Here is a 27,040-nt window from a genome sequence, read left to right on the forward strand (position 1 = left end):
ATGATAATTCAATAATCATCCTTACTGTATAACCCATACCGTACAAGTGCTTAGGCACAGCTCACCTACCTTCTTTAAATGTTTCCTGCAATGGGGAAAATTGAGTTCAGACAATTTCATGGACATACGCCATTGCTGGATTATACTGGCTGTCATAGAAAACCCTCAAGAACGGACAGCGAAGATGAAAACAGTTACATGAAGAGAAAACCAAAATCAGCTGTTGTCAGTGTTTGAATGCCTAGACAGCACAGGCAGTCTGTTAGCGTCTGATGACAGGTGTCAGTTCCCGAAACATCGCAACGGTTTTGCTGTAGAAATCATGCTGTTTTTGCTCGTGCTGCCATCATTGTGTTGTCCAGAATATCTGTTTAGTTGATCTGTTGGGTTGGATCTGTTTGTAGCTGTATTGTCCAAGGTGGTTGTTTGTCTGTGTTTACTGTTTTTGTCGCAACTGACTTTTCATCCCACTGTGTTCGTCTTTGCTGTAATTTTTTCTGACTAATTCCTGCCATGGAATTCTCTGCGGTCTAGGCATTTAACAATTGACATCAGCTGATTTTGGCTGGTTCTCAGTGTTTTTATGTTTTAAATTTTTGCTTTCTATTCTTGAGGGTTTCCTACAATAACTAGTGTAAACAAGCCATGGCATATTTCCATGAAATGTTTTTAAATCACAGCTCATGTAGTCACTATTTTTCCTTGTCACACTACTCCAGTTTGACAAAAAAGTCGATTTAGTAATTTTAAAAGTTATTGTAACAAAAATATTATTAGTCTGTGTAACCTTTGTAGCAAACCGTGGGTAAAAATGTATTGAATATAGGTCTAATAACTGCATGGGCCCCTATGAGTTAAGAGAGTCATTTTGCATAGTGTTCTCCACTGGTTATTTAATTCCCAGCTTTAATACAGCTTAATCTGGTAGCATACTTTAAGCTGTATCTTCATTGTACTGCCCTTTTAAAATGAACATATAATTATACAATACAGATATCAATAAAATTATAACTGAAGTTAACCATTGCTTGTTTCTACAACAGTCCTTTTTACAGTCATGTCGTTCTACAATACCAGACGTTTTATGCAGGTGAGCATGCTTGTGCCCAGGGGTGTACGCAGGGAGGAAATAGGGGTGTTTATATAGCCTTTCCTCCCCCCACCCCCTGAAATATTAAGACATTTAAAAAAATCTATTATTCCCACCAACAAAAGAAAGTAATTTGAAAGCAAACAGCTGGCATAGAAGTTCTAGCTCCCCACCCCACGAAATGAAATTCTGCATATGCTCCTGTTTATGCCAGCACACTGATCTCATTTATCCATCTGTATTGTAGGATAATAGCCGGTGTTTACACTGAAGTAGAAACTGTGAAACTTGTGCAAATGTCAAACGCAGGAGTACAGTCGCCTGCATTCATGCAGATAAAAGGTACTCTTGGGTTTTCCCATGCAAGCATATTTGTTTCTCTGGCTTGTCTGTACAATTTTAGCTGTTGCTTCTTCATGATTCAGTGCATAGATGCGCCCTATCAAGCTGTCTATTGCTGTGCAGTGTATAACAGTTACGGTAAATGGTGGAGTCTTCCTTGATGTAGCAGCTGGAAAACAGACTGGGCGAGGATATTAAGCATGTGACATTGAGCATAAGGAGGCTCTTTTTAATTCTGCAAAAATTGGAGAGTTTCACTATGGTTTTATATTTTCATAATATTGAATGCTCTTATTGTTTGATAATTGTGTATGCATACATGTAAAGATTACAGTTCACTATGATGATAATATTAATTAACGTGCTAACATGCGTATGTCTGGTTTGCAGAGAGGACCTCTGCATTTGAGTTACCGCATTGTTGACAATGAAAGCAAGCAAATCAAACATGATGTGCAGAACGGCAGTGGTGATTATTTGCCATCTCACCTGATAGGTACTCCTCCTCCAGTGGAGTGTAAATGCAAGCCCATCAAAGCGGTTCACGACGAAGGGGAAACCGTCGAGAACATGTTGAATTACGTGTTTGAGAAGCAGCCGGCGGTGGTGGCTTCAGGCGGCGCTGGGGAACATCCTAAACCGTTCTTGACGAAGGAAGACGAGTGGAAGGAAGTTCAGCTCCAGATCAGCGAGAGTGGTGTCATGAGCTTCGTGAATGTGTCTCGGGGAGCTGGCAGTAAGGATGAGGCTGTCGGCATGAGGGAAATTAAGTCCTTGAATGCAGTTACGTTTCCCAGCATTGAAAACATCACTGTTGATGATTCTTCGTTGTCTGTCCTTACTGGTGGAGGTCATCTCATTGGGAGGTCATCGAATCAAAAGAATGAGCCATGTTTGTTGAACAATAATAGCAACAGTATTAATAACAAAAACAACAATAATAATAATACTAACAAAGGTAGTAGTGCATTAGTTGCTGCTTCACAAGCATTTTTTGAGCAAGAACGTAAAAATAAATATGTTTCTGCTGCCAGTAAGATTAATGAGCAAAGTGTTAACAATAATAATAATGAGAAAACTCTTGATTCTGCAAGAATTAACATTTGTGTTGAGGCCAGTTCCACTGTGTCCCGAACAGATGGGCATGTGCAGGAAATATTGCTTTCACAAGCAACTAATAGCTGCGAAAAAAGTACAGTGTCTCGAACAGAAAACATGACAGTTTGTGTTCCTGTTCTGACGAAACCAGATGGCTTTGGTAAAAACAGTGATGTCAAAAATAAATTAGAAAATCCAATGTTGTTGCCTATAACTTCAAAATCAAATGTTTGTGCTACCAACTCCGTCAGAGATGTACATGCAAATGTTAATTCTGCAGGAATTGCACAGCTAAGTGACACTCATCCATTGTTGAACAATGTTGATGTCAGTTCTCATACTACCAGTAATACCAGTAAAGAAATACCCAGATCATTCAGTTCTTTAAACAACACACATTTCCCTCCCAAACATTCGAGTTCCAAAAGAGACCCCCCAAAAATGGCTATCGTGGCACCGACCCCATCCTTGCCACTGGCTAATGGGGGTGCTAAAAGTCATTTAGGTCCACATGCAGTCGGGTGCAAACCATTGAGGCTACCTCCCAGGACTTGGAATCCGACCATTCCACGTTTGAGCATACCCACTACCAAGTACCGCTCACATATAGGTGTCGATACTAGAAAATGTTTTGATGGCTCAGTAACACCTGAGCATAAATCGGCAATGAATTCTGCTTTTGATGCAAATGTGGGGAATAGAGTTAGTAATTTTGATAGTGTTGGACCTCTCGCACCACCAAGGTTTTTTAAAATGCGAAATATGCCGAGATATTTAGGAAATCCAGCCTCGGGGGTCAAGCCGATGTATCAGGTGGCCTCCACTGTGTTCAGTGAACCCAAACAAACTGCCGTGCAATCTCCGGTAAAGAAACCATTACCGCAAAAGGTCAAGAACTCGATTACATCAGCATCATCCGTAGCGAACCCTGGTCGTTCTGGAGAAACACCATCGACATTTCTACCCAAAATTGCAACGAGCACATCAGCATCTGCAGACTTACCTTCCAACTCGTGTGCACCAACACTACCACGTTTGGTACCCACTTCGTCCTCAAACTCCTCCGGCATGTTCCAAAATGCAAAGCATTCAGATTCAGGTGCGCTTCCTAACAATTCCACTTTCAATTTCAGTCCGGTGTCCTCTTCGAACTATGTTAGTTTTGCAGACCTGTGCAAAAGTAATGCGATGCCTGTGAGGCACTTGGGGGAGTCTATGTCAACCTCGTCGAGCGAGGCACTAAAGAATTTCACCCTGAGCAGCGTGCAGGCCGGTAGTCCTCCAGTTAGTCACGCCCGTAAACTGCCCGATCTTCCCCATCAAGGCCAGTCGCCAGTTGGACCGGGAGCCTTCCACCTCCTGCCACCATCTGTCGACATGATTTTCAAACCCCAGCTCAGGCTGCACAGTTCTGGGGGCAGCAGGTATCAGTGCACTACGCCTGCAGTTCAGCGAGTGCCCGCCACCAGCAGTGTGACTGGTGGTCCGAAGACACACGGCAGTGCTCTGCCGTCAGTCTCCCAGATACAGCCTGACAGGCACGCATTTGTCGCCAGCGTGAACCACGAGCAGAAAATGGACACGAGTCAGGTTGCATCAGATGCTGCTGCTTTAAACAAGGCCTTATCTTTATTGCCAGTTCCAAACCAGCACTTTTCTAACGAATCGTCATCATGATGAAGACTCTGTTGAATGTGGTATGTAGCACTGAAATAATTTTATGTGACTGCGCTAGGATTTCGGTGGCTAATGTCATAGTGAGAAAGAAAAAAACTTTTCGCTCGTTTTATGAGTGTTGATGAAATATTTTAATAAATTTTTATGATATTATGCAGGGACTTAAATTCTATACTTCAAATAGTTTACGACTGTTATTGTGAAAAGTGATTAAAGTAGTTTACCATCAAGACAAAGTGAAATACGGGTGATAGAGAACTATCCAAAGAATTACCTCTAAAAGCAGTAATAGAGGCATATTTTGAAACACACGTGCAGTTAAGTGAAGCGGGTATGGCAGCTCAAAAGACATATTTAGTTAATACTGAGGTGCCAATGTGGTGCAATAAAATTGTAACCAAAATTTGTTTTGAAAAGGCTTTATTTTATATTTTAAATGTTTAGTTTTAATTAAGTATTTCGAATATGTTTTTATGGGCATGGGTTTCAAAATTAGTATTGATCTGCTTAATTTTGAAGATTCCTGCATATTTTAAAGTTATGTCCGGACTAATGGTTTGATGCTGAATTTGTGTGGATTTTTTATAGTGAACAATTGTTTGATAGTAAAGGAAAATGAAACATTCATTTGTGGGTATTGAAAAATGTCTTAAGAAACTATCTCAAATTGTTATTTTTTTGGGATTCTAACTTTTTTATAGAATTGGTCTATTTGCCAACCTTGCCTGAAAACTTAAGTTCCATTATGATACCAGCACATTTTTTGCTTTGTCTTAACAGGGCACACACATCCCAATGAGTTTGCTGAATGCTTGTGGTCTTTTCAGGTTATTTTCTAAGATATAAAGATTTAGAGTAGTAGAGAGGAAATTATTTTTAGAAAGATTGCAAAGTTTATTTTAATGTATTGCACACAAGTAGATGGTAAATTATGTGTCATTTTGATTTTTTGATGAATGCAATGCGGATTTTGTGAAGGTAGGGTGGTTTGTTCTCAACTCCTTCAGGAGTACAAATTTTTTTTGTAAACATTTGCTTGTTTTTTGTTTTATATTAGGTACTCTCCATGCTGTTTTCTGTGTGTGTCTTCAAATATCCATATCAGGTTTTTTTGCTTTCTGAATTTGTAAAAGCATTGATTCTGACGTATTGTGGTAATTTTTTTTTAATTTTTACAATTGTCTTTCTATGTTGTTCATTGAGAGTGGTTGGCAAGCGAATGGTCAAGAATAAAATTTAATAGGCTGTATAGGGTATTATAGGTTTATGTGGCTAGCCTGGAACTGTACAGGTCTATGTTGCTAAAAGTTATACCCCTTTAGAATTGCTTAAAAAGAGTAAGTGTATGAATTCAAAAGTGATAACTTTGAACTTGAGACACTTTGTGCAGATACAACAGATTTTTAATTTTTTTCTAATCAAAATTACTCTTTAACTGGATTCCCAAAATATGAAATAGACCAGTACAGATCCAGGTTTTCATGTATAATGCAGGATGAACTAGGTTCAAAAATAGTTGCATCACAATTAATTGAATAGCTTCAAAGCTTTTAAGTGGAGTTGAATGGTCGTCCGTGAGGTAGAATGTTTGCGTTATCGTGATTAATTTTTTTATTAATCTATAATGAATAAAATAAGCAATTATAAATATTGTTGTATTTTGTTTAGTGGGACTAAAACACATCAGCAGTGCCTGTTGTGGGGTCATTGTCTACAGTTTGGCATGCTACCACGGGCCTGTTTGTGCCATCTATTTGCGAAGTGTTTTCCTTCTGCCTTTTGTCTCATGCTTCCCTCTCGCTGTTTTTGTTTTCAGATCAGTTCCATATGAAACATATTTTTATAAAATTTCATAGCTGCACTTAACTGTGGCCATCAGAATAAATTTATCTTTAGTAATATTGTTTTATCTCAGTAAGCACGTGTGTAAGGCAGAAAGCACTAGCAAACATTTTTCCTGTTTCTGTAATATGAGAAATGTTGAGTAGTTATAGTTAGGAACAATTTGTTAGGTTTTGTTACAGTCTCCTCTGTCATGTGTGTTTGGGTTGATCGTAAGGGGTCTGCCTACCTGGCGCGAAGTTGCACTGTAAAGTATTTGATACACACTTCTTTACAGGAAACTGCTCAAAATTTACAGAGTCCCTTTTCGCACGAAAATGTCAAATTTTCTGGCTACCTGGAATGCTTACCTTAAAACAATGAAATTATTTAGTCACTGCATTCTCTCAGTTGTATGCAACTGGACGAATTGATGCCTGTGTCAGCGTCGCCATCAGAGCTTTGTTACGACTCTGGAAATAACAATAATTATAACCCCATGTATGCAGGCCTCCTTACTTCCTAGGCAACTTATGTGCGTAAACATTTAAGCACTTTTCTGTTGGTACTGGTTTCTGCTACGTACACAGACAGAGAGTACTCACTACAACTGACATATGTAGTAGTGTTACTGTCAGTTTTCTTTAGAATATTTTTACTATGAGACTTAGTTGTGGTTACTTTGTGCACTTGTAATTAATTAATAATATAAGTAGTAAAAAATGTTTTTGTTTTTTTTGCTATTGAAAAGAAAAGTTGCTGTTTTTTATGCACAAATTCAGCATTGAATAAATTGACAAATTTGAAAGGTGATTATGTTAATATTATCAGCCTGAGTAATATTTTTGTAACTTGAGTAAATTACTGAAATCATAATGATGTCTCTATTTTTGTTTTACATGTACTTTTGTATTGGAAATGTAATTTATTACTATTGTTTTTATGTACATAAATATTTATATTGTTTAAAATATGTCCATTAGATGGCAGAACTGCTGGAATTTAGGGTTTTAGACAATAACAGCTACTTGCCTATCTGTTAAAAAAAAAACAGAGAAACTGTCAGAATTTCTATTTTTTGTGTGAGAGATTTTTTTAGGTGATATCCATAGTGTCTCACACAAAATTTCTGCTTTGATCTAGCTGAAAATATTCAGAGAGTGAGAATTTGTGCCTGTTTCTGATACTCCTATTGTTTTTACAGTATTAAACCTCGAAATTTTACAAATAGCTGTTGAATATAATTGTGGCTGCATTGTTAGTTGTGAACACCCTTCTAAAGATGATTTTATAACTTAAAACATGAGTTTGCAGCAAGTATTGAACAAAATTAACAAACAAGCTTGTTAACTCTTGAGTATTTGTTTATTTCAAAAATTTTCATTTGGTGTCCTTCATGGACACATAGTCAGCCCGATGAAAGTAGTTATTTTATTATGTTATCTGAAATTTACAAGCTGATTTTTTTTATACCGGATGGTTTGCAAATGTCCAATTTATTTATTCTTGTTCATTGAAACATTGACATGAACTAGAAACACTGATACATATCTTTCATAAAGTCTGAATTAGTTTTTTTGCTACATTTTGTATGCCCTCTCTCTTTGTGCTAAGTAATTGGTTTTCATAAATGTTAAGTCTTATTGTGGCTTTATTTTAATGCAGTTAATCAACTGGGAATTTTTTTTCTGTCACTGCTATTGGGAAATTCATTTATGTGTAGCAATTAATTCACTAACAAATGTATTACTATGGATTTGCTTGAATAAAAATGTAAATGCCATTGGCTGCAAACATTTAAAGTGCTTAGATCTGGTGCCAGCTGCATTTCCCATACATAACTTAAAAACCAGGAAGATACGGCAGCAGGCCAGTTTTAAATTCCTACCATATCGTACTGTTATAAAAGAAACAAAATCTGTTTTGGAACTGAAAATTTTACCAATTCTGCCTTGTTTCTTTTTCTCTACAATATTTTTTTTACGTGAACTAAATTATATAAATGTTTTATCGAAAAACTAATTTGAAATTTCCAATCAAAGATTGTTCAGCTTCGTCTTTTCTGTCCCCCCCCCCCCCCCCCCCCCCCCCCCCACCACCACCACCATATACCGTTCTTAGCCTGTTCTTTAGGTCTATGAGTGTACCTCATTCAATCCATGTGTTCGCATGCATTTCTTGAGTCTAAATAAAATCGTGGCGGAATGAGAATAATCATTGCATTATCTGAGAAAGTATGACAACTCCATGATTGCACTCACTGTGAAGTTTTACACATTAATAAAAGTATAAATGTTTTTTTTTTATCGTGGTATAACTATGTAGGGTCTGACAATGATTAAAACATAATTAAATTCAAAAGTTTAAATCATTTGTAAGTCATTCTGTATCACACATTTTCACATAATGTATTTATGTGTAGAATCATAATAAATGTTTTGTCTTTTTCATTACTGCCTGCAATCCCTGTTTTTATTTTCTTTTAGATAATCTATTAAATTGTGATATACCTTTGAATGAAGTGTTTATATTTAACACCAGTAGACATGCTGTTTTTTATTCAATCTAATGTATGCATTTTAGTTCTTCTTGAAAAAAGGTTTGTACAGAGACACCTGTGTCACATTGCAGGTGGATAAACATAGAATGAATGCAGTGATAATTTGTATTTAACTTGAATTATTTTTTTGTTATTAGCATTCTTTAAAACAAATCCTATTTTTTAGAGGCACCAATGTGACTGGTTAAATGTATTATATCCAACTAGAATAATATATGTTTGTTGATCATGAATTCTTTTTTATGTGCTGTAGTTTTATGGTGTATACGTATTTTATTTTTATTTTAGTAAAATTTATATTTTCTTTTAATGCATTTATGTATTGTATATGTCTTTATACAGTGTAAATTTCAGAAAGTGCTAAGTGCTTCGAAATAATATGAATATATATTATTGACTTGATTTGCTTCGTCATTTTTTCTTGAATATTGTCACAGTTATTTAAATATAGCCAATTTTAAAAAAAATCAATTTGTATGTTTTAAGTGTAAGAATTAATAATAAATGCTTAAGTATAAAACAGTTTATAACAAAATAGATAGTTTTTAACTACGCAAATAGGGATAATTGTTTATGTTTCACAAAGTAGTGCTTGATTATAGATACAGTTACTAGGTAGTTGGCATAAACCCATACATATGTGTGTGTATGTATATTTATATATATATATGTGTGTATATATATATTTATACCTTTAATCAAAGACTTCAAATAAAAAAAAAATCAAATATCTTAAATGTGATCAGAGTAATAAATTGCTGCTATAGTTGACTTTAATGCCAACAAAACTTTAACCATCCTTTTAACAAATCAAATAATTAGTAAAGTCATAGAATTTATAATAATTAAAGGTAATGATGTTAATCTTTTTTCATTAGTGTGTACAGCATCATACCAGTATCATGCTACACTGTGTTATGTATATAAGTATTTAAGAGAATTTCAGGACATCCATATTATTTAACAAATTGGTAACAGTGGCAACAAAAGTCTAACTTCCCATGCAGCAAATGGTTGCCTATCATAACCTAAAAATCAACCAGTACCCTTTTCATGAATTTCATACTACTCCATACTTGGAACTTGCAACATTTCTTTGTTATATGTGCCACCTGTACATATCAAAATTACTTTGTTTTAATAAAGTTCTTGAATCTACATTGTAATTAAATATATCACCAGCCCAGTAAAGTTATATAAGAACAAAAACTTGCTTATTTAGAGCATAGCTACCATTAGAAACAATGGAAAATACCAACTTCTTTGAACTGCAAAGAAATGTTTGTAATATTGTGATGGAGACATTTTTTTAAATGAACTTATGTAAAGGTTTTGAAAGTGAATAAAAAAACTAAATAATATAAAACTACACATAACGTAAATTACTTGTACAGTTTCCCGTGGAAAGCGACCACATGAAACGCCTTTCCGTATAAATGTTTGGTACTGTAAATTTTCGCCACCACACGCATTAAGATGGTATTGGAATTCCCGTTCTTGAATTGTTAAGAAGTACAAGGTCTCGCAATTTTAAACATTTTAAATTCAATTTTTTTTTTTTATCTTCGTATTTGGTGAATCAATATATTTCATAGTTACCTATTAGTGAATAAACTTATTTTGTATAATTATGTATAAAATAATTAAATTTTTCACTCTCCATTAGTAAATTCAAGTTTCAATAAGCAGGTCATTGCAAACAAATGAAAACAAGTTAAAAATATGAGTTAAAAAGAGAGGTTATGTTCCGTTTGTAAACTTAAATATATTTGCGTTGCATGCTTTTCTTCAAATGAGTTATTTTGGGTAATTTGGTAAATTTATAAATTTTTTTTAACCAAAATGTGTTCTCTCCTGTATCGGTGAATCGGCAACAGTTGTATCAGCATATCAGCAAAATTTTGTGAATTGGTACAGCTCTAGTTGCAATGTGAGGTTATAATTTTGTGTTGTAATTTGCAAATATTTTGTTAAGAACTTGTACATCATCCTAGAAGAAAAATCAACGAAAAATTCAAACCAATCTTCTTTTGAAGGGAAGTCGTATATCTTCAACTACTTGGATGTTTCTAGACTTACTTTGCAACATAAACATTGCAGTCTTGAAAAACCAGTTTTGTATAGAACCTAGCTACACAGCCGTGGGTTTGGTCCTTGTTCATCAAAAGGTTTAAATAATCATTAAGGATTAACTCTGTGTTGTTCCACTTATCTCAAATCCATGAAATTTAGCTTATTTGTAGCATGCGATTGTTTTTGAAAGGGGTTTTCTTATACTGGAATGCATGTCTGCTATCCAACTAGTCTGTAGTTGGTGCTGCCATTTCTAAAATAGATACTTCAAAGTGGCATGTCTCTTTTTCTCCATAGATACACACATTTAAATATTGCGGGTAATTTATGTGTGGTGTTATTCTTGCCAGGAACCGCTGACTGCTCTGCTACACTTTCTGGGTATAAATTTAGTTTTCTTTTTTGCAGCAAAAGATTTAATAAAATTAACTTTATAATTATACATTGTATTTCTATTTTAGTTAATGCTGAAAGCAAGACAACTTTAGTGTGATTTTGTTGCTGAGATATATCCTCGATGCTGTTTATCATAGACGACCGTTGAGTGTTCATGTTATGTTCCAACCTTTTGGTCGGCATCCTCCACCACTCCTCCCAAACATTCGCCCTTTAAGGGTAGATTGGGAGTCTGCTTACAGATCCTTTCCTTTACGGTCCAGAGCAAGTAATGTTACGACAGAGATGTCAAGGGATTACTCCCCCCTTTGATCGGGAGGGTGTTAGAGCTTCGGCAATGACCAGCGACTGGGGCCGCCAACCCAGCATAGTCACCGCCTCAGCCCCCTGCCTCACTCAGCAAGTGCAGGGCCGGATTTAGAGGTCTGGAGGCCTCGGGGCAACAGAGGAGCGGAGGCCCCCTGGCCCCAAATTATCTTCCAAATAAAATGAACAATTTTTTTCAGTCGAGTTTTCCAATAAATAATTTATTGTGAAATCAAGTAGTTTCTCTTAGTATTTAAAAAACATGCATAAATATAATCGGAGACAAGAATTACGTGAAATTAAATATTAGTGTTAATGAATATTTCTGTTAATATCTAACAATAATATAATCATGTATGTACGAAGTACTGTAGGTAAAGGTAAAACAGCGAAAAAAGAATATCAAAGGATTTGTGGGGGGCCCCCCGGTTGCCCTCCCCTAAATCCGGCCCTGAGCAAGTGCACAGTATGAAATTACTGAAGCTGTTATCAGTAAATGTGTTGTGCATGGAGTTCCAGCTGAAAGTGAAAAATACTATTAAATACACCCGCCCCTCGAACTAACGCCCTAATTCGGTCCAGAAAAACGGAGAGCTAACTTTTTTAATGGCGTTGTTACTTCAAAACCGTGCAAGTTGAACAGCATTACTTAGAGGGGTGGGTGTGTGGAGTTATGGTTGTGTGTGTGTGTGTGTAAATATATATGTATAATTTTAATTTTGAATCATGGCAGATAACTTACCAATTCGATTTAGTTTCAGAAGTGAAATACTACCCAGCGTAAGGAATGTAGCTCTCTCACTTTCATGAACCGTTGAATTATTTCAACTCTAAGAAACCTAATTGGACATATATTTAATTACATTGGTTCATTTATTATTCAAAGATTTTTCTTGATTTTACATAAATTAGTTTGCTTCTTAGAATTTTAGAATTATGTACTGTATCTGTGTGTAAAGAGCATGTCAAAATTTATTTTTTAGCATTTGGCTTTTGAAATCTAGCTAGCCGTTTTTTGGAATTTGGATTTAAAAAAGCATATTTGAACACATGTCATTTTCAGAAGCTTAAATTAATTTTCAGTGGCTCTGATAGTTATTTTGAGTCCTTTCTTAATCCATATATTTCTTAGCTTTTTGACTACACACTGTAACAAATATATGATGCTAGCATTGTTGCCAATGTTTTATAATATGGACTTCATTGGAAATATATATATTTTTTCTATAGTTCTAAACAAAACTGGTAAAATGCATGTGCAGAACAAGAAAACATCTCTGTGTTTAAAAGCTTTAATAAAGGAATGTAACATGTAGTTACTATCTTGTATGTATGGTCGTCTGTTATTAGTGACTATGTTTATCTGCAAGGTTTTGTTGACTCATCTCTTGTTAGCGTCGAAAAGATTTTGAGTGCACCTAACCTTAACCTTTTTGTTCTTTTCGTTACATAATCTTAAGTTTGATTTATGATGACAATTGCAAAATGGTAAATAAACAAATGTCCAAGTAAATACACACCTGTGCAATAAATATTACATTTATTGCTAACCAAGCCAACATTTCAATTCATCGAAGAGAAAAGACAGTACATAATATATTAGAGTAGAAGCACTTGGCACATTGCATTTCGCTGTAGAACTGCTCAGGGTTGTCACAGAATGAATAGAAATAAATAGTGTGCATCATATTGTGTACATTTATTGAAGTGTTGATGGTTCTCTTGACTATGCTTAGTGGATTATATTGTATGTTATTCAGAATGAAATTGTAAGTGCCTTCTGAAGAGGCTTTAAAATATTTTGAAATAGTGTTCTATAACAGTGCTTTGTATTGATGAAATTGTATGACTTTTAAGATGTTACTGAAAACAAAAGATATATTAGGCCATGTTTGGTTGAGATTATTAAATTTTATGCATAAATAATTATAATTATTTCTTGCTTTATGCTCTCAAAGCAGTTGAACTTTGTAAAATAAATGAAGTGTGTATTTTATTGAGAGTTTTTTGTAACTTTTTAAAGATTTTTGAATGGGCTAGTAATTTAATGTAAATTTCTGAGACAGTTTAAAATATTTAAACTAACATCACTTGGAGAAAATGCATGTGTGTTGTATATGTTACATATTTTCATATTTGTTAATATGATAAATTCCCATATGAATAAAGAAGCTGAAAATAATTGCTAACATTCTAAATAGTTCCCACAAACTTATAAAATTAAAATACAGTAGTATCCCGATTATCCGGGTGAAGGTTATCCGGATGGTGGATTAACTGTGTCATGTTTCAATTACATAAACCATAAAAACAAAATAATTTCTAATATTTTTATTTCTGTGTATGCACAAGGGCAACTTAACTTGTGTTGCATTAAATGCTACAGATTAATAATGTGACAAATCAACAAACAATATTTTGCTTTTCCTCAATAGCTATTCGCTTCCTCAATTGCATAATTATTTCAGACGACAGCAAACATTTATATTCCGCCATCCTGCTTGTCAACAGCAGCTCTGGAGAAAAAAGCCAGAAACACTCAGGACTAGTTTACCTTGTGCCACTAGGATGCAGTAGTGGCAAATCATAGCACACACACATTTAGTAAATAACAAGAGTCTGGAATTACATTAACGGGTTTAATAATCTTTCTAATAATAGAAAACGTTAAGTTTATGCTTGTGTAATTCTTATTAGAACTGAAATATATATCCTATATCAATAACATTATTATTTTGTAACTCATGTTGGCAGTGCCAACATAGGAAAAAGATATTATGCCCAAGCCCTGTTTAGTAAACAATGCAGTACATGAATTTTTAAATTTAATTTTATGTTGTTTAATCTCTCAAAGATATTCAAAATTTACTTTATTGTACTTCAAATTAATTTAGATTTGTATTACTTCTGTAAATTAATTTTAATGGGAGTAGTGTCTTGATTATAATGGTAGTCAGCAGTACACTTACCTATTTGGAAAATAAATTATCTTGGTGAAAACACTATCTTATGGACAAAAAACATATGTTACTAGCACTGTTTTCATTAGCGCTCTGTTTTACGGGAACATATTAGGATATTACTTTGAGGGAGGGGTGTTACAGTGTTTGTCTAGATAATCGGTATGAAAAAAATTTCAATCGTGTTTTTTTTTTTTCATATTGCTTTAACCGTGTTTTTCGGTTATCCGTGGACCCCTTGTCGGTTATTACCCTAAATAATCGGGAGTCTACTGTAGAACTAACTATATTTTTATATTTAATACTGTGTTCAAACAAATTTTCTCCTTGTTCAATACACCGATAAAATAATTAATGTTTGGCATTCCAATGAACTTTATAATAAATATAGCATCATGTACAATTAAAAACAAATATTTATTATGAGTTTAAAGTTGTATATTTTGTAAAGTTCTTGCGATGGTAACTTGTAAATGTCAAAATGTGCAACTGATTTTATTGTGTGTATGTTTAGTTTAGAGGAAGATTTTATAATTCATTACTTCATTAGTCTGTTTTTCTCATGATAGTTATGGCTTTGCTTGGGTACATTTAATGTTTGTAACCATGAAAGTTACTATTGTGTGTTTTGAAAGGTATTGCACATTGTATTCTATTTGTTTTTTCTTTTTTTTTTCAGTTTTTATGCACATTTTAGATATAAGCTTTGCACCAGTAAACATTAAGCCATTCCACTTACTGCTAGTAGTTAAGAGGAAATGCAGGAAAACATTTATTACATCTCACAAGTAATTTTTTCAGTAAAGTATTTTTCCAGTTGTATTATTTTAAACAAACATTGTTGGGGAATGAATGTTAACTCTGCATGTCATTAGTTTTTGCCATACACAGAATGTTCATCACTTGCCTGTGAAAAATATTAAGAATAAAATGTCATCCCGATATAAGCATTTAATTTGAAGCATGTGTAAACTCTACGTTAGAAGGTATAAAAATGTATTTATGTCCTTCAATTATTTCGAATTCACAAATCTTATTATTTTCTATTTAACTTCTTTGTGTGAAGAAAGTGGAGACTCCATTTAAATTCTCATTTTTGGATATTTAATGAAATGAACTTTGACTGGTTTGTATTGGATCAGACTAACACAAGGGTCAGCAGACCGAGGCTGCAAGCTGCATGCAGCTCTTTTCATAGGATTTTATGGCACTATAACTCACTGCGCTGCCTCAGCACAAAAAAATCAAACCGTACAATTACAACGCATATCCTCAACCTGCGCTGTCGAATTACTACCATCGCACCGCCCCACCTACCCACTCGCATCCCTACCGTCGCACCGCACCACCTACCCACTCGCATCCCTACCATCGCACCGCACCACCTACCCACTCGCATCCCTACCGTCGCACCGCCCCACCTACCCACTCGCATCCCTACCGTCGCACCGCCCCACCTACCCACTCGTATCCCTACTGTCGCACCGCCCCACCTACCCACTCGCATCCCTACCGTCGCACCGCCCCACCTACCCACTCGCATCCCTACTGTCGCACCGCCCCACCTACCCACTCGCATCCCTACTGTCGCACCGCCCCACCTACCCACTCGCATCCCTACCGTCGCACCGCCCCACCTACCCACTCGCATCCCTACGGTCGCACCGCCCCACCTACCCACTCGCATCCCTACCGTCGCACCGCACCACCTACCCACTCGCATCCCTACCGTCACACCGCCCCACCTACCCACTCGCATCCCTACCGTCGCACCGCCCCACCTACCCACTCGCATCCCTACCGTCGCACCGCCCCACCTACCCACTCGCATCCCTACCGTCGCACCGCCCCACCTACCCACTCGCATCCCTACCATCGCACCGCCCCACCTACCCACTCGCATCCCTACCGTCGCACCGCCCCACCTACCCACTCGCATCCCTACCGTCGCACCGCCCCACCTACCCACTCGCATCCCTACCATCGCACCGCCCCACCTACCCACTCGCATCCCTACGGTCGCACCGCCCCACCTACCCACTCGCATCCCTACCGACGCACCATCCCGCCTACCCACTCGCATCCCTACCGTCGCACCGCCCCGCCTACCCACTCGCATCCCTACCGTCGCACCGCCCTGCCTACCCACTCGCATCCCTACCGTCGCACCGCCCCGCCTACCTACTCGCATCCCTACCATCGCACCGCCCCACCTACCCACTCGCATCCCTACCGTCGCACCGCCCCACCTACCCACTCGCATCCCTACCATCGCACTGCCCCACCTACCCACTCGCATCCCTACCGTCCCACCGTCCCGCCTACCTACTCGCATCCCTACCGTCGCAGACTATCACGTGAAAAAATAACACTAGCTGTATGCACTTTTGGAACTATTTTAAAAGATAACTTTTACAGTTTATATTTGTCATAACTGCAGTTATTTGCTACTAATATTGGCACCCTACTACATCACTTTAATTTAGTCAATTACTCTTTATGTTTATATTTCTCTGTTCGCAGACTGAACGTTTAACCATACAGACAGCTATGGGATCCACATGTGATAAATAACTCGTACTTGATTTCATGTTCTTTCTTTGAAGAGTAAATTTTCAGGTACCACAGGCTGGAAAGGTTTTGTTTTATGTGACATTGCTCAACACTAAGGAACCAAATGAAAGAAGCAGACTGGAGTAAATAATGCTGAACATCTGCCGTTACCTTCTCTCAAATGCCCACGCTGTTGACGAGGTGTTAGACCCAAATGAAAGAAAATAAATTTCTGCTAGGCTCAGTGAAAGTAAACATAAACAAACTATCCCTGCGTCTCTCTTAGCCGGAGGCTGGCACCAGAGGTAAGCACTACACACTTTTCTGCTGTGCTTATTTCTTCTGGCAGGGGGCATGATTCTATCAGGCAGCACAAATCCGCAGTATACCAAATCACATTTAACTTGCTCGAATTCTACTGTATGATTGTCTCCAGACTTTTATCCACTAATTCTTTTAAAGTTGAGTCCTTGTGTAATAAATTTTTTTCCTTGCATTTTTAATGACGGGCAAGTCCACTTAATTTACATGCTTAATGTAATCACTAGCTTTGTTTTTATACTTGGATAAGATGATTTGAAGTTATCTGCAAAATATTTATTGCACTAATTTTTTCATTAAGTCATTATCTATAGCAGTTACAATTTATATTAACCCATTTTTAATTCATCCAAAAAAGTTAGTTATTTTCATGGTAAACTCTTAGTCTTAGTTTTTTTTTTCAATGTTTGTTTGGCAACCACTTTTAAAACGTGATTATTTTATAGTTATTGCCTGATTGGTTGTTATAGTGGGTTTTTTTTTACATTAGCTAACTATGTATTGAGATCTCGCAAATATTGTGTGTGTGGCTGCAAACTTTATTCATAATGTAAATAAATTTGTTTTGTAATTGAATTGAAAATGGGCATCTTAATCAAAAAATTTTATAAGCAACATTGCAGTTCTAGTGACTGGCTTAATGCATGTAAGTTGGTTACTGTTCATACTGTTCAATATTTTAATGTCATTATTTTGGTTGTATAAGTTTCTTGTTTGCAGTTTTTTTTTTGTGTACGCTTGATTATTTCAAGGTTGTGGATATTTTCATGAAAATATGCTTTCTGGATTTATGAAGATGGTAGATAAATATCTATACTTTTTATTTTAGGAATTGAAATAAAATCCTATTGGTGCTAATTTTGCAAATGGCTGTGTGAAATGAAAATGCAAATTGTATTTTAATCCATTTGCTTCTGATGTTTACTTCAAAGATATTTTGGGTAGGTTAGTCATGTTGTCTTAAACCACCCCAGAATTGGTCAGACCATTCAATGGGTTGATTCAGTTCGGCTCTGTAACCTTATGTTTTTACTCATTTATATAAAAACATCTGTTTGAAATATTTTAACCTAATAGTTTCTTAAAGTAAATGGTAATTTTATTGTGACAAGTGAACTTTTGAAATAATGTTGATGTCAAAAGATCCTTCTTAAATAGCTATAAAGGTATGATTCCTAGTAAATACTTTCCAGTGATGCATGTAAGTCTTTTTAAAATGTAATAAATTCTGTATTGAGGGCATTTTGCATTATTTAGTCCAACTTTGTAATGAAAGCCATAATTTTGAAAATAAAATTCTACCAAATATAAAAATAACAGTGGTTTTTATGTCTATTTTTTATAATTGTTTCTAATGTATATTCAAGATAGTCAGGAGTTTTTGACATATTTTTGCTGCCAACATGTCTTGATCAAGCATGCTATTCTTTCTCAAGCACAATATAATGGAAATAAACTAGTACAATTGCTACTAAATAGAAAGTAGTCAAAAAAATTTCCTGCAGAATTATGGTGGAAAATGTAATTAATTGACATAACTTATATTTATAGTTTAAAATTAGTTTTGATCATAGAAATGAATGCGGTTAAGTTTAACAAAATAACTTACATTTTATAACTTGTAGAGTAATTCTGCCAAATGAAGATTAATGTTGTGTTGCTTACTGGCTGAAATACTGAACATGTCATAAAGACATTTTTCTTTAGAACCTGACATAACAGTATGGGGAATTACTAACAGTATTATAACACAATATCCTGCTAAGGTAAGTAGGTACCTACTTAAAAGGTTCTAAGATGAAACAATGCATCTGCCTTGGACCACGATGAATGCCAGCTGATTTTCGCCCCTGGAGGGGGGGTTAGAAGGACAATGTGACCTCGCCCCAAAATGCATAAGGAGAAGTGACAAACTCTTTTCCTAAATACTTACAGGCGAAATACATAACAATATTATTTAGAAATTACTTGTGTGAAAAACATATCTGAAGGCGTAATAATTCTGCCATTGCTTATAATTTTAATAATTTGTTTGAACAAGAGTCAAAATGGAGTCTGTTTGTTTCTTGTTTTAACTACATTTAAATACCAAAGGTGGTATTCCAAGACATTAGGGTAAGGTATCAAATTAGCACAACTTTATTGGGCTACAACTGTAAGCTAACTCTTAAGAGGTTTTTGTTAATATTTGGTTATGCACTCAGTTGTCAATATTAATTAATTTAGGCCCTTGGCCACCAAGAGAATAAAGAGCATTTGCTAATCATGGTACCGTGAGGGGGCAAACACACGTGCTGTGTGTCGCAGTCTCTCTTGGAACACTAGGATGAGATTAATATTGATCAAGTATTGAATTGTATTTATTTATGAACATCCTCTATAGGGAACACATTGACAATCTAATCTGCATTTTGTCACTACAGAGTAGCATCCTTGATTCTTATGGGCAGTCTGTGAGAGTGTGTTACTGCCAGTGGGTACTGGTGGGGTGGGGGGTGGGCTTATCTATCACAGGAGGTGCAATGTCAAACTGTTTAGGAATATACTCAAGGATGGATAAGGCTGGGTTCGAATTTTTAAAAAAAGCTAGTGCCTAGCAGGCTGTGCACATGACTTGTCCGAAATCTGGTCACAATTGAAATCTTACTGTTAATTTCAACCAATGAAATTTAGCTATGTATCCGACATCTGGTGGCAGTGTTAGTAAATAAATATATTAACACAAAATGATTATCTATGACATTTGACCAGCAATTTATAAGCACAATTTTTCAACAAAAGAAGGGATATATAAAATGTTTAGTTAACCATTCTAAAAATGACTTTTTATTTACAAATTTTCTAGTGACTTATAAATAATAGCAGTAATTAATTTATTATCAGGAATTACACCTGAACGTTGTTAAATTTCAACAATTTATAGCCACAATTTGATAGATAAATATAAACATTTCTCTAGGCCCGCCAAAATGACTCCCTTCTTTACTGTCAGTGGTTTTTACTCCATGTGTCAGTACTCGCCAGTGGTTGGTAAATCTCCTACCTCGATAACAAGCAAATCCAAGCATTCTCATATTATCCATGTTGCAAATTGCCGTCACCCGGTATCTGTAGAAGGCCCGGCAAGTACCTGACGGGCGCTACAGGCGTCGCGGTGCTGCTGTTGTCCAGGGGGCGCCAGGCTAGTGGGACACTAGGCCGTTGGTGATGGGTCGTGAGTACTCTGCCCCCGCGTGCCCTGCCAGGTACGCGGCTGGAAATCTACCCTGAACTCCCTACTTCGCTGTGAGACCGCTCGGCCATGTGGAGGACGGAATAGTGTGGAATAATCGCAGACGACACGGTTTATATTAAATTGGCTTTTAATCCACGGGCTTCTCCGGTGGTATGCATGGGTACGCTGTACGTACTCCCTACACATACACTATGCGGTGGCAGAACCGCTACAAAAGCTAGGATAATGCGCTATGCTGCGTCTGAGCTGTTGTACTATTACATTAATACACGCTCATTACAAAACAAAATATGACACCAGTGGCGTAGCCAGGATTTGTGTATGGGGGGTGTTAAGAAGCATACCCCCCCCCCCCCCCCCCACCTAGATTAAAGCGGGTGGTCCGGGGGTCCTCCCCCGGGAAAATTAGGATTTTAAGGTGTAAAATAGTGCTATATTAGCAGTTTTCAGTACTTAAATTTAAATATTGTAATGGTAAAAATTTATTAATTTTAATATGAAATTTGTTTGAGTGATGAATAAGAAATTAATTAAAGATTTGGTGCTAGGGAGGGGGGGTTGAACCCCTAACCACCCCTCCTCCCCCCTCACCACCGGCTAAGCCCCTGCACGACACTAACATAACACTAAATTTGCCGCGGCAGTCTCGCGGGGACGTGATTACTAGTTCGCTGGAGGCGGCCAGTGCCGAAAGTTAATTGTCTTACGAGGTCTCGATGAGCGTGGTCCTAAATTCTATTCTACACTTACGTGAGGTTGTAGCCGGCAGGCGTATGCGCGGTGATCTTAACGAAAATGAGTTGGCTGGAGTCGGCCAGTGCCGTAAATTGCGTGGTCCGCGACGCGGTGCGGAATCACCAAGGAAACAGTCGAGATAAGCCCGGGTCCGCGAATTAACACGCCGAGTCTACGTGAGCAGCAATGAATTAAAAAAGTTTGGTTATTAAATCAAGTGCAGAGTGAAGGATCGGTGGAACAAAATTAAAGGCTGCTCACGGACACACGTCTTGACCCGGCGCAGAGTGGTTGGAGACTGCTGAACATGGCCGCCTCGCAAGGGAGGGAAACTTTCAACTCCTTTGTGAGTCGGCGCCAAAAACTTATATCAACTTAATTTGCTCTTATAAGCTAAAAACACATTCCAGGTGCTCAATTAAAAGGTATCACCTGGTAATTGGGTGCTTAAGGCTTAACAACTGTTTTATAGTATTTAATTATTTGAATTGTGGCATCAAGTTGGCGACTGTAAATTTATTATTAACATTGACATTGTACGGCCGAAGGCCACCCCAAAGACCGACCTGCACCCGCCAGTACTCGGCTCCGCTAACGGAAAGCACCCCTAGCCATGGCCCACCTGAGTCAAGTGAGCGGACCGCAGCCCAAGGTAGAGAATAGCGAACCATTTAAATTACGCATGCAACGCACTCCCCGTGCCTATAAAATTCCCTACACAATAATAAAGTAATCAGAAACAAACAAAAGCCCCTAATTAATAGAGTGCGACGTAGGAGTGCCGGGTCACTCACGTGTAGCTTTCTACTAAAACAGCTGTGAGTGCAACCCTTGTGGCCTTCAGCCTAAATTCAGTAGTGAAACGTGTGACGTAACGCAAACCGCCCCAAATTAGCATTATCATTCGCCACTGGAGTAGTTATCAAGAAACTGACAGTCTCCAGCTTGACTCTAATATTCAAACTTATTTTAGACAAACTTATTAAATGTCAATTCTAAAACATATATAGATATTAAGTTAATCATTAAGTTTTATTGTATGAATTTAGAGCCACTTGCTTTTTATTATTAATATAATTTTTTACGAATAACGGAACTTTAGAAACTCTGGCGCGACAGGGAGCTCACCCCTCCCCTCGCGCCAGGGCCAGACGCCAGTACAGCGCGACTCGCGGACCGGGACGGACGCACGTCCCACGGGGAGCCAGCATTCTTTGTGTTCACCGAACGTCCATCTGGTAATTATAGTCACAACCGAAACATTTTTTTAAATACTCCCCGTGTGCGCCTGGTCTTTTTCCGGTGTGGGGCCTAACCCAGCCGCGTTAATTTAACACGCCCCACACAAAGCATTACGTGGGGCCGTGCAGTATACGGTACGGGCCGTCTCTCGCCACCCCAGAATTTAGTTAATCACCCAGTGCACAGGCACAGGCTACATCCAAGCTTAAACGTGTTTTTAATTTAGTAGCGAGCCGCGGTCCACACAGGTGGGCCCGCGCATCGCAATTTACCGATTACGAGATTAGCCGACGCTAATCGAACGCTCTCCCTCAACTGCGACTGGCGTGAGGGCTTAATAAGTAAACACACGTAGAGGCACGCAGGTGTCCCTCTCAGATAACGTGTGGAGTGTAATCGTGTACGTAAGAGCACCACAGGGTGCCATTTTGTCAAGTGTAATTGTAATAAAAGTGTGCCGTCATCCGGGGTCTCGGGTTCGAGTCCCGGTGCGGATCCTAGTGGGGATGGCTGTGGCGAAGGTAGTTTGTCCGGGTGGGCGCCAGGCTAGCTCGGTGTCTAACCAATAGGTGGGTCGTGGGGTCGGTTGCCCTGCGTGGCCCACTAGGACCGTCGGCGATGTTGCGTGGGTGTAAGGAATTCCCTACTCGGCGGTGGTTGGGAATCGTAGGGTCAAGTAATCGTACGCTGAAATGAGGCAATAGATGACGTGCGTCATTTATTCAGGCGACTGTGGTTCGGGTGTAGCGCCGTTGGTTACACGCCACGTCGTACAACAGTTGACGTCACAAGATACAAAATTACACAATTACACAGAAACGAGTCTGAAATTTACTTAATAGAACGTTGCACAAGTTTACAAAAGAAATGTTACACGAGGGTGCGTTACACAGTTTTGCGAAGGAAATGTTACACGAGGGTGCGTTGCACAAGTTTACAAAGGAAATGTTACACGAGGGTGCGTTGCACAAGTTTATAAAAGAAATGTTACACGAGTGTGCGTGGCACTAGGCGTTTCTGGGCCTGGTTACTCACATGATGGGTGAGGGTGATTGGAGGCGGCCAATCCCGTAAGTCTACGTATTAAGGCGGTGCTCGCGTCCACGGTAATGGAGCGCGGACCGCAGCTAAATTCGTTCAAAATTTCCCCTTGCGGGTGGTGTCAGCACCGGAGCGACTGATTAACGAAAGTTCTGTTCCTCGGGAGACGGCCCGTGCCGGATGCTGAACCTACCCCGTGGACCAAGTGTGGTGCAGGGGGGGGGGTTTAAATTTATGCGGCCGGATTAGGTCCTGGACCGAAAACTGGACCGGGTACGCACGGAGAGGTTAGTAGAAAAAAGGTTTTAAGAAGTGACTATATTTACCAGAAGTGAACTCGGTGTGGACAAAGGATGATGCCTCTCCGTGGGACGTGCGTCCGCCCCGGTCCACGAGTCGCGCTGTACTGGCGTCATGTCATGGCGCCCGACCGAGGCTCGGTGGCCCTCGCGCCAGGGTTGACCTCATTACGTTATTTTCTATGTGACATGTTAAATATTAGAATTTAATGACGTTAAATTCTTACAGTAATTATTAAAGTTGAACTAATGTCATTTGTCCCTTCTACAAATTGAAGTTATTGTTTTTAGGAATTATTTCATTTAAATGCTACGGCACACCAGCGACTGTTCGTTTCTTGCCGGATTGCTCTGGTGGGGGTAAAAAACGTAAAACAAGGGATGAATAATTATGTCACATTATCTAATTGATTAATTTGGGCAGAAGGCCGCCAGGGGGCTACTCACACATGTCTTGACGTATTAACACACGTGAGTGTCCGGGCACTCCTACGTCGCACTTTTGTTAATTGACTGTTAATGTATACATAATACTGTTTAATAATCTTTGCTTGTTTTTATATCGTGATTGGGTGCGATGACGGTCTGTTTATTTGGGGGGGGGGGGGGGGTTCTACCTTGGTTGCTGGTGGCTCGCCTGACTCGGGTGGGTCATGGCTAGGGGCGCGTTCCGTTAGCGGAGCCGAGTACTGGCGGGTGCAGGTCGGGCTTTGGGGTGGCCTTCGGCCGTACGATGTCAACCCCCCCCCCCCCCCGCGAGAAGCCCGACCTTGCGCCGCGAGTGGCTCCGCCACGTGAGGGCGCCCCTAGCTCCGGCAACAGCACCGCTTCAGCGGTGTCCGTGATGGCCGCAGCTGGTAGGCTCTGCGTCCTGGGTGCTGGCCTGTTGACGTTGTCCCTCAGCGTCTGGTACGGCGTGGATGGGTACAGCCTCCTCTCCCGTTCCGGTGTACCGGGCGGGTTTGGAGTAGAGGCCTCCTCGTCCTCGTCGTTCAGTTCCGTCACCATGGGGTGGTGTCGGCGTGGTCGTTCTGCGGTTGTGCCCTAAGCACCTCCCCGGACTCGTTCTCGGGGGGTGACAGTTGTTCCGAGTGTGGCTGCGGTGTCTCGCAGCGTGCGGCGGTGCGAAGGTGGCCAGGGTGCCGGCCGGCAGGGGCGGCGGCGACCAAGGTCAGGTGGCTCTCGGCAGGCGGGCAGCAAGTGCGGGCGGGGCTCGGCACGGCCCGGCTCAGCCTTGCCGACATGCGGGCGTTTCGCGGCCCGTCGTGCCAGACGGATGACAGGTGTCATCGTCTGAGTGACGGTCACGTGCGTTGGTGGGGCGGTTGGGATTCCAGGTACCGTGGCATCGACCTGCATTGCGTCAGGCAGATGCAGGGAGCTCAGGCGACCCGGTAACCGCGGTGACGTCACGGTGTTGTGGCGCGGTGGCTTTGGGCTCCAGAGTGCACGTCGCCTCGGCGGCTGCTGTGGCAGGCCGGCCGAGGGGCGGCGTCGTGGCGCCTCTGGAGCACAGAGGGCGCGTCGCTTCGGCAGCTGCTGTGGCAGGCTGTCCGAGGGGCGGTGTCGTGGCGCCTCTGGAGCACAGAGTGTGCGTCGTCTTGGCAGATGCTGTGGCAGGCTGTCCGAGGGGCGGCATCGTGGCGCCTCTGGAGCACAGAGTGCGCGTCGCTTCGGCAGCTGCTGTGGCAGGCTGTCCGAGGGGCGGCGTCGTGGCGCCTCTGGAGCACAGAGTGCGCGTCGCTTCGGCAGCTGCTGTGGAAGGCTGTCCGAGGGGCGGCGTCGTGGCGCCTCTGGAGCACAGAGTGCGTGTCGCTTCGGCAGCTGCTGTGGCAGGCTGGCCGAGGGGCGGCGTCGTGGCGCCTCTGGAGCACAGAGTGCGCGTCGCTTCGGCAGCTGCTGTGGCTGGCTGTCCGAGGGGCGGCGTCGTGGCGCCTCTGGAGCACAGAGTGCGCGTCGCTTCGGCAGCTGCTGTGGCAGGCTGTCCGAGGGGCGGCGTCGTGGCGCCTCTGGATGGCAGAGTGCGCGTCGTCTTGGCAGCTGCTGTGGCAGGCTGTCCGAGGGGCGGCGTCGTGGCGCCTGTGGCGGCTTGAATGCGCTTCGCCTCGGCGGCTGCTGTGGCAGGCCGGCAAGGGGCGGCGTCGTGGCGCCTCTAGCGTTTTTGATTTTGCTTCAGGCGGTGACGAAGACTGCGTCGGCGTCGTGCGTGTCTGTCTCGTTTTGGCATGCTCCATCCACTGTGCCTCGAAGCCAGGCGGGCACCGCGGAGTGAATCCCGGTGGCGGGGCCTCGCACAGGCGTCTCGGCGTCGTGGCCCTGGGCGTTTCGTTGTCCAGCGTCCCTTTTGAGACCGCGTACTCGTGTGGCAGTGGGGACGGCTGTCTGACGTTGAAGCCAGGCGGTGGCGACGGTGTGGCGCGACGTGTCGGTGTCGAGTCTGCTGGCGTCCCGGATGAGGCGTGTGTCGGAGACGATGCGGGTTGCGTCGGAATGGTCCTTCGCGGCACGGTGACGGTGGTCAGGTGCGGTGGCAAGGCCATCCCGGCGTCGTGAGGTGTCTCCGACACGAGGCGGGTTCGGGACGTCGTGACAGACTGAGGTGGGATGGTCGGCGTCGTGCGTCGTTCGGTCGGCTTCGGCGGGTCAAGCGTCGTCACAGTCATGTTGAGTGGCGTCTGGTCTGCGAGGGTTGTTTTGGCTGGTGGCGTTGGGCCCGGAGGCGGAGGGAGCAGGATTGGCGGCGAGAGGGTGACGAGCGTCGGCGTCGGGACGGAAGACGTCCTTGGTGAGGAGTAGTGCGTCGGCGTGAGTGGCGTCAGGTTGATGAAGCGTGGTTTCGCTGGTGACGGTGTTTCCGGACTTGGGTCGGAAGGCGTCAGGTCTACGAGGGATGCCGAGGTTGGTGGCTCCGGGACAGGAGGCGACGGGAGCGGGATTGTTGGTGGCAGGATGACGGTCGTCGGCGTTGGGACGGTTGTACGTGACGGTGCGGATGTCGTCGGGGCGTGCGTTCGTTATACGTAATGCGTCTGCGTGAGTGGCGTCTCGATGTCGTGAATCGTCGCGGCGTATCGTAGGGGAGGAATTATTAGCGTTGCTTCCGAATACTGCACTTGGGTGGCTCGTTCTGCGGTACACCGCGCGCACGTGAATGTGAAGGACTCGCGCCTCAAAGTCCCTTCACGCTCGTTGGTGCAGCTACGATGCCATAGGCCGGCACACTCGTCGCAGTGGTAGCCCATGCTACTTCCTCCAGGACACGACAGGTTTCCACACATCGTCATTCCATAT

General features: G+C 40.9%; 2 protein-coding genes across 4 annotated transcripts in view; both read left to right on the forward strand.

The window, feature by feature from the left end:
• The window catches only part of LOC134529053 (probable serine/threonine-protein kinase nek3), a 36,763-nt gene extending 18,252 nt beyond the window's left edge, over positions 1 to 18,511 (forward strand). For all 3 annotated transcript variants that reach the window (XM_063362752.1, XM_063362753.1, XM_063362754.1), the window contains one exon: positions 1,823 to 18,511. In XM_063362752.1, coding sequence (XP_063218822.1) covers positions 1,823 to 4,207 — 2,385 coding nt within the window. In that variant the 3' untranslated portion in view covers positions 4,208 to 18,511. The remainder of the gene's footprint in view (positions 1 to 1,822) is intronic.
• Positions 15,436 to 18,511, forward strand: LOC134529054 (uncharacterized). The gene has a single exon (XM_063362755.1). It carries the CDS (start codon positions 15,436 to 15,438, stop codon positions 16,690 to 16,692), a length of 1,257 nt encoding a protein of 418 aa, XP_063218825.1. The 3' UTR covers positions 16,693 to 18,511.
• Positions 18,512 to 27,040: the final 8,529 nt, after the last annotated feature.

The sequence above is a fragment of the Bacillus rossius genome, chromosome 2, assembly GCF_032445375.1.
Source record: "Bacillus rossius redtenbacheri isolate Brsri chromosome 2, Brsri_v3, whole genome shotgun sequence".
NCBI lineage: Eukaryota > Metazoa > Arthropoda > Insecta > Phasmatodea > Bacillidae > Bacillus > Bacillus rossius.

Coding starts and splice junctions, on each gene's coding strand:
- LOC134529054 (XM_063362755.1), top strand. CDS start 15,436: ATGAACTTTGACTGGTTTGTATTGGATCAGACTAACACAAGGGTCAGC.